The following is an 8,546-nucleotide window of genomic DNA, read 5'->3' on the forward strand; positions in this document are numbered from 1 at the left end:
TACATTTTGTGTTATTAGTGTGGTTAATGGCGGTGCGCAGAGGTCGCTTACCCTGCCTGTGTCCATGTTCGCGCACGTGTGTGTGTAGGTGATCCCCACTGCCAGTGAGGAGCAGTTGTTGTTGGTGGAGCTGGTGCGGTCAGTCAGCGCCATGCGTACTGAGACCGTGATGCAGACGGTTAAAGAGGTCCTGAAGCAGCCGCCAGCCATCGCCAAAGATAAGGTTGGTGCATGCTCTGTTTTACCATTAAAATAAATAAATTAGTTTCCCAATACATACGCTTAGATCACACTGTGCTACTCTAACCTTACAGTTTATGACTATATTTAAAGCTGCACGACTCCTAGCCTCCTGCTTCCATTAGTCCTAATTCACCCTAATGCAGGTCCTCTGTTACTATTACATTGGACAGATGCCATCTTATTGTTACAGTATATCAAAGTAAATTGGCAGCTTCCCTGCCACGGCCTCATTATTTTCTAATTAAATGTAATTCTGTCCAGTGTTACCTCTTCCTCAACCCTCTCTCACTCGTCTTCCCTCTTTCTCACCGTCTCGCCGTAGAAGCATCTGTCTCTGGAGGTGTGCATGCTGCAGTTCTTCTATGCCTACGTTCAGAGGTGAGACCAACAGACCTCCACCTGTCTGTCAAGTGTGTTAAGCATAAGTAGCAAATATATGTGATCCTAAGATGATCCATGCCTGGAAGACGTGTACCATCTGAGTTTTCCAACTTTGGTAGTTTAGTTCATGTGATGTCATGTTTAGTTTGACATTTTTGTTATGTCAAGTGTGTTGAGCATGTAGAATAAAATCGAGTTCTATTCTGTTGAAACCCCTGAATTTTGTTTGTCCACTTCCTTGAGTTCTGTAGCATTACTATTATTGTTACTAAACTGTCTATACATGTGTCTTACTTAAATGAGTACTTGACCCATCATTAGAACATTGTTTGTGACTGTATCCTTCTTGTCTGTCTATGTAGGATCCCTGTGTCCAGTCTGGTGGACAGTTGGCCGTCTCTGCTGGCACTGCTGAAGGACTCTATACAGCTGGGGCTGCCTGCTCCTGGACAGTTCCTCATACTGGGGTTAGACCACACACACAGACACAGACAGACAGCCTGGGTAGGCAGTCATTGTAAATAAGAATTTGTTCTTTTAACTGACTTGCCTAGTTAAATATACATTTAAGCAATAAGGCCCGAAGAGGTGGGGTATATGGCCAATATACCGCGGCTAAGAGCTGTTCTTGTGCACAACGTGGAGTGCCTGGACACACCCCTTAGCTGTGGTATATTGGCCATATACCACAAACCCCCAGGTGCCTTATTGATATTATAAACTGCTTACCAAAGTAATTAGAGCAGCTGATATACCACAGCTGTCAGCCAGTCAGCATTCAGGGCTCGACCCACACAGTTTATAATTAGCTAATAATCAAGTCGGAGGAGGGAGAGTCTTGCAAGCTAGCTTTGGCTCTGTGCTGTATATGCCAATATTCAACGTGATGTTGTGAGCCTGTTACTTGGAGGCTACACCCACAAAGGAGGAGAGCTCTGCGATTCCTTACTACTTTGTAGTTTTTGGTATAACTGCGCTTTACAACACTCTCTGAGACACTGCCCTCTCTCACTTACACCATCACTCTCTTCCCTTTATGTACCCTTTACATACGCAGCCACCAGACTAACCTATCCATCGGTCTCTTCCCCAGAGTTCTGAATGAGTTCATCCTCAAGAACCCAAACCTAGAGAGCAAAAAGGACCAGCGGGAGCTGCAGGTAAGCCTCAGTCCCATGCAAAAGGATTCACTATTCTTCTGTTTTTAAGATGACATAATTCACAATTCTCATCTTCTAGATAAGATCATATTAATCGAGGTAAAAGCCCCATCGAGGACCACTTTGTATTCAAGTGTTTTGAGTAATACTTTTAAGTGCTGTCCCCTGGGAATACAATGTACCTATTGCTGAATATGTTTTTACCCAAATAAATCAAATTCAAGAGATCCGTTCCATTATTTACCCCAGCATACCGATTAGATTGAAGCAGTGTATTGGGCATGCATTTTATTGAAGTGGTATGGTAGTATGGTTATTGTAATGAAGCCAGTAAGATTATTCACCGTGTATGTGTGTGTGTGTGTGTGTGCAGGATGTGACCCACAAGGTGGTGGAGGCCATCGGCACCATCGCAGGCTCCTCTCTGGAGCAGACCACCTGGCTGAGGAGGAACCTGGAGGTCAAGGCCTCACCACAGATCATGGTGGACGGGACTAGTCTGGAGCAAGACGTAGAGGGTAGGAGTGATGAGAGGACCCTGGCTGTCTGTGCTACTTGTGTACAATACGTCAGCTCCGTGTTCATTGGGGCACTGGATTCTTTTGCACTTAAGTCCAGGGTAGTCCCTCCCTGTTTCAGTCCGTTTTCTTCCGTTTGGTCCCTAATGAACACAACCTTAATTGGGAATGTGCAGATTAGAGGTGTTTCTTGTGTGACTGAATGTATGGCTGTGTTTTCAATATCCACACTATCATACCACTTAGAATGACCCAATGTATTGGGAATGCATTCAAAGGGGTACATTATGTTAGTGTGGATATTTGATCGTGCACACGAACAGCATGTGTCTGCATGTGTGTGTACTGGGTATGATCTGTCACTAATGGTGTGTGTGTTTCAGATCTAATGCTCACAGTGATGGAGGCGTCCAGCTTTACTCCATCTGTGTACAGCGTTCACGCCCTCACACTGCTAGCGGAGGTAAAACACCCAGCGCACTGTCTGGCCGTCTGTCGGTCTGTGTCCGTCCGTCTGTGCATCCTCTCCACTCGCGGCTACCAACAGCCTTGTTTCTGCTATTAGGACCCACACACAGTCTACTCTCACTCAGCTGATTTACGATCAGCTCTCCCTCCCCCAGGCCCAACCTCAATCATTATTAGCAAAGCAATACATTCTTCCCTGAACACTTGCTGCTGAAGCCAGATATAAACTGGAGGCTCTAAGTGTGCCTCTCTTGCTTTAGTGTTATAAACAGACCTCCCTCTCTTCCCGTTGTTTAGGCTTATGTCACTCTCATGTGACCCGTTTACTCATTGCAGTGCATTGGTGGTTATTCGTCGGTTGATGTCTGCTGTAGTGCAAGGATGTATCTTTTAAAGCAATATTGCAATGTGCTAAGTCTTATGACTTTTTAGTGTAGTACGCTGTTGCCTTGTATCCTATCTGAACAGTGCAGAGTATTGAGAGTAGTGATTGTGTGTTGTCAGGTGCTGGCCCATCTCCTAGACATGGTGTTCTACAGTGACGAGAAGGAGAGGGTGATTCCTCTACTGGTGAACATTATGCACTATGTCGTGCCCTACCTCCGCAACCACAGGTAAGGATGGACCAGCCAATACACTACACTCCTTCACTAGAGCCTAGAGCACACCCAGGTCCTCAGTTAACACGAAATAACATGCCATGGGATCTGCCAAGGAGACACTCCCAAGCTGTATAACTATGGCCTAGTATTTCCTGGTCAGGTCATATCTGGGTCCTATCTCTAATGTGCAGTGTGTCTCTGTGGCCTCTTCCCTGGCAGTGCCCACAACGCCCCCAGCTACCGGGCGTGTATCCAGCTGCTGAGCAGCCTGAGTGGGTACCAGTACACCCGGCGGGCCTGGAAGAAAGAAGCCTTCGACCTTTTCATGGACCACACCTTTTTCCAGATGGATTCGTCCTGTGTCAGCCAGTGAGTTGAGCATTGTTGAGTGTGTGGGGGAGGGGAACGGGGATCGTGTAGTTTTGTTATGTGCTTCATATAATAGGATTCTATCTGAAGTCCTCTCCTGTATTTTCCAGTTGGAGAGCCATCATTGACCATCTTATGACCCACGACAAGACCACGTTTAGAGATCTTATGAGTAAGTATAATTGAGTATCCTGATTCTTCTAAATGAGCATTTCTGTGTGTATATAATTTCTGTGTATAGTTGTATTTGAGCTCTACAGGTAGATATTATATTGGAACTGTTATAGTAGAGTAGTTAACGTGCGTGTGTCTGCAGCTCGTGTGGCGGTGGCTCAGAGCAGCTCTCTGAATCTGTTCTCTAACCGAGACGCAGAGCTGGAGCAGAGAGCAATGCTGCTCAAACGCCTGGCCTTCACCATCTACAGCAGCGAGGTGGACCAGTACCAGAAATACCTACCTGACATACAGGGTAAACGCGCACATGCAGACAGCATACAGACAGGCATGCACACAAACGCATACCCCTGCTTACCAACACACACCTCTAAGAAATAAACACACACATCCTTCTGTTTTCAAATATTTACACACACACACACACACAGCGATGGAGTATTGACTTATGAGTGTGTGTGTTTCCCCTATCAGAGCGGCTGGTGGAGAGTCTGCGTCTGCCCCAGGTGCCCATCCTCCATGCCCAGGTGTTCCTGTTCTTCAGAGTTCTACTGCTGCGCATGTCTCCTCAACACCTCACCTCACTGTGGCCCACCATGATCACTGAACTGGTGAGAGACACAAGAGCACGCTACAAACATACACCACAAAAAAATGTACGCACTTAGTCTCATACACACACACACACAAGCGACAACTGCCGATGAACAGCCGGATGAAGGCCTACGCCTGCTGTTTATAAATATTTTGATAGAATTACCAAGATAATGTAGGCTTTTTAAATCAAGTATTGAGTGTCTTGATTGGATAAGTAAGCTCCACTGTTATTCTTGCAATACTTTTCGATTGCCGAGTTGTGGTTGTCATCCCCTTTGTCTCAAACTACTGTACTATAGATCGTCGACCAAGATAATAGATTGTTATATATAATCCTTCTCCTATTTACTTAACTATGTGTTTCCTCCCTCTCAGGTTCAGGTCTTTTTACTCATGGAGCAGGAGCTCACTGCAGACGAGGACATGTCAAGGTAACTGTCAGTCCACCAAATGGGAGTGGACATTGATTAATACATGACAATGAGAGTGTGTGTTTTTCCTGCCATATAAATGTGAGTTGATGATGATGGATTGGATTTATCGAGTTTTCAGGTGCTCAACGCGATTTAGATTGTATGGTGGGGGAAACATCCACTACCAATGTGTATCTTCAACCTGGGTGACTTTGTAGGGCTGGTTTCCTGGACACAGATTAAGAATAGACCTGAAATGTAAAAGCATGTTCAATGGAGATTCTCATGTTCAATGGAGTCCAGGGCTAGGTTTCATCTGTGTTCAGGAAACGGGTCCGTACTGTCTTGAGTCTATGCTGTGTGTATGCATTGGTCATGTTTCCATCTGGGTTTGACCTGTAGGACGTCAGGTCCATCGGTGGCTGGCTTGGAGACCACCTACTCTGGAGGGAACGGTTTCTCCACCTCCTACAACAGCCAGCGCTGGCTCAACCTCTACCTGTCTGCCTGCAAACTGCTGGACCTGGCCCTGGCACTGCCCTCAGAGAGCCTGCCCCAGTTCCAGATGTGTGTACCCACTACTCCTGCCTGGGTTCATACACTCCCATGCAGTACATTTATCTGAAGACTGTAGTGCACACTGTACTGTTTCATTTATATTTTTTGGAAGGTATAAAAGGTTCAAGCACATAGATTGCATTTCACAACGCATTAAAGTATGTTGCAACACTTTTACCCAATGAGGTCCTCAAGCCTTTTCGCACTATCATACTGAACGAAATCATTCAGTGATGGCTCATATATATATTCCTGTCACTTTGTCCTTTCCCTCATAAATTGTGTTTTTTTGCTCAGATGTGTGAAAAGGTTTATGTGTGTGTAATGTTTGGGCGTTGGCTGTTTTTACCCAGGTACCGCTGGGCCTTTATCCCCGAGGCATCTGATGACTCGGGCCTGGAGGTGAGACGACAGGGGACCCACCAGCGAGAGTTCAAACCCTATGTTGTCCGACTAGCCAAGCTGCTGAGGAAACGAGCCAAGGTAACTGCTCTGGTCTACCTTCAGAGCAACGTAATGCAAGGCTGGACAAAGACCCACATTAGTAAAAGTGACCAATCCCAATGACCATGGTAACTTGAGCTATTACTAACATTTGGGACAACTTACTGTACCCCTAAGGCCAGTAGTGTAAGAGCCTGGACACAGCAGGCTGAAAATCTTTTCTGAAGGCTATCAGTGGGCGAACATTAGCTGCTGTCCACACGGTGTGTTCCAGGAGCCACCTGCCAGGTGGTCGAGAGTGATGGCAGTCGTTCACGATTCAACATGTAGAATCTTGGAGGAGTGTCAGGAATAGCTTCACACCCTTGAGCCAATCAGAGCGCTTTCCCCACGTGACAAGAAATGTAAATGTCAGCTGTAGCCTGAACAGTGTTCCAGCAGGTTTTGTACTTAATTTGTGTAAAAAAAATATATTTAAAAAAATGAATATGTTAGAAAAATTCTGGCAGACAATCCAGTCAGATAATGGCACACCAACAAAGCACATACACTACCATTCAAAAGTTTGGGGTCACTTAGAAATGTCCTTGTTTTTTTTAAGAAAATCACACAAAAAAGTCCCATTTTAAAATAACATCAAATTGATCAGAAATACAGTGTAGACATTGTTAGTGATTTGTATTTGACTATTGTAGCTGGAAACCGCAGATTTAAAAATAAAATACAAATATCTACAGTACAAAGGCGTGCAGAGGCCCATTATCAGCAACCATCACTCCTGTGTTCCAATGGTACATTGTGTTAGCTAATCCAAGTTTTTTTTAAATTCAAAATCTAATTGATCATTAGAAAAACCTTTGGCAATTATGTTAGCACAGCTAAAAACTGTTGTCCTGATTTAAAGAAGCAATAAAACTGGCCTTCTTTAGACTAGTTGAGTATCTGGAGCATCAGCATTTGTGGATTCAATTACAGGCTCTAAAAATCCAAGAAATAAAGAACTTTCTTCTGAAACTCATCAATCTATTCTTGTTCTGAGAAATGAAGGCTATTCCATGTGAGAAATTGGCAAGAAACTGAAGATCACGTGCAACGCAGTGGACTACTCCCTTCACATAACAGCACAAACTGGCTTTAACCAGAATAGAAAGAGGAGTTGGAGGCCCCGCTGCACAACTGACCAAGAGGACAAGTACATTAAAGTGTCTAGTTAGAGAAACAGACGCCTCACAAGTCCTCAAATGGCAGCTTCATTAAATAGTACCCACAAAACACCAGTCTCAACGTCAACAGTGAAGAGGCGACTCTGGGATGCTGTCCTTTTCGTTTCTAGCTACAATAGTGATTTACAACATTAACAATGTCTACACTGTATTTCTGATCAATTTGATATTTTAATGGACCAAAAAAATGTGATTTTCTTTCAAAATCAAGGACATTTCTAAGTGACCCCAAACTTTTGAACTGTAGTGTAAATATAATATATTCATAGCTATATAAAGTCACAACTTTTTGCTCATTCTGCTGTCGTCTGTTTCCATCCATTCGTCCATAGAAGAACCCAGAGGAGGACTGTTCCCTGCGTACTCTGTCCTGGGAACGGGGCCACCTCACCCTGACACTCTACATGATCCGCAGCATGGAGCAGCTCCTCCCCTTCTTCAACCTGCTCAGTCAGGTGTTCAACAGTAAGGCCAGCAGCCGCAATGGCCCCACCCACACCACCGCCCCTAGCCACTCTGGCAACTCCTTCCCCAACAAGGAGGGCAAGCTGGAGAGCCAGAAAGTGTTCTGGAGCCGGGCACGGCAGAACATTGAGGAGATGGTGGAGAAAGACTTTCTAGAGGGCCTTATCAAGACGTGAATATGAGGGACAGAGGGAAATGTATTTTCCGAAGCGATATATATTAATAAAACTAATCTTGTATATAATGGAACATATTAGGGACATAAACCATGGGAACTAAAAATGAATGAAGTTTGTACATTTTTTTTCTCTTTTTGTATTTATGACTGTATTTTACTTTTCAAAGGCTTTTAATTATTTGTATATACAGGGCAGCTGTGAAGACTGTCTTTAGCAGTTTGTGTATGCCCTCTGGGACAATGTGAAGATGCTGTGCAATTCTATATTGTTGTGACTTACTGAATTAAAGGCATCATGAGATCCACATGCCCTGTGTGTCTTGGTCTCACCATCACCATGGACAGACATGTTATTTGAAATGTTTCAAGCATCATAGTGGAAAGCTCTTAAAGGTCCAGTGCAGCTGTTTTTATCTCAATATCACATTTCTGTTTAGCAATTAAGTACCTTACTGTGATTGTTTTCAATTAAAATTGTCAAAAAAGAATAACTTCTTGGTAAAGAGCAATTTCTCAAGCAAGATTTTTGCTAGGACTGTCTGGAAGTCGTCTGAGTGGAGAGAGAAACTGAAAGCTAGCTGTTATTTGCAGAGAGGTTTGGAACTCTCTTTCTTATTGGTCTATTCACCAGGCAGGCCAAAACTTTACCCCACCAGCTGAAATTTCAGTCTTTTCAAACCGCTGTCACGCTGAAAGTGTGGAAACACATAAAACACAGGAAAATCATTTTTTACTGCACTGGGCCTTTAACAT

General features: G+C 44.2%; 1 protein-coding gene across 2 annotated transcripts in view; it reads left to right on the top strand.

Moving 5' to 3' along the window:
• Positions 1-8,098, top strand: part of LOC135522484 (protein dopey-1-like) — a 34,626-nt gene extending 26,528 nt beyond the window's left edge. For both annotated transcript variants that reach the window (XM_064948778.1, XM_064948779.1), the window contains exons 24-38: positions 89-223; positions 566-621; positions 987-1,091; positions 1,718-1,784; positions 2,158-2,302; positions 2,686-2,765; positions 3,275-3,384; positions 3,592-3,741; positions 3,852-3,913; positions 4,058-4,210; positions 4,390-4,526; positions 4,888-4,943; positions 5,328-5,492; positions 5,837-5,966; positions 7,483-8,098. In XM_064948778.1, coding sequence (XP_064804850.1) covers positions 89-223; positions 566-621; positions 987-1,091; positions 1,718-1,784; positions 2,158-2,302; positions 2,686-2,765; positions 3,275-3,384; positions 3,592-3,741; positions 3,852-3,913; positions 4,058-4,210; positions 4,390-4,526; positions 4,888-4,943; positions 5,328-5,492; positions 5,837-5,966; positions 7,483-7,791 — 1,860 coding nt within the window. In that variant the 3' untranslated portion in view covers positions 7,792-8,098. The remainder of the gene's footprint in view (positions 1-88; positions 224-565; positions 622-986; positions 1,092-1,717; positions 1,785-2,157; positions 2,303-2,685; positions 2,766-3,274; positions 3,385-3,591; positions 3,742-3,851; positions 3,914-4,057; positions 4,211-4,389; positions 4,527-4,887; positions 4,944-5,327; positions 5,493-5,836; positions 5,967-7,482) is intronic.
• The last annotated feature ends 448 nt before the right edge of the window (positions 8,099-8,546 follow it).

Source organism: Oncorhynchus masou, chromosome 30 (genome assembly GCF_036934945.1).
Source record: "Oncorhynchus masou masou isolate Uvic2021 chromosome 30, UVic_Omas_1.1, whole genome shotgun sequence".
Taxonomy (NCBI): Eukaryota; Metazoa; Chordata; class Actinopteri; order Salmoniformes; family Salmonidae; genus Oncorhynchus; species Oncorhynchus masou.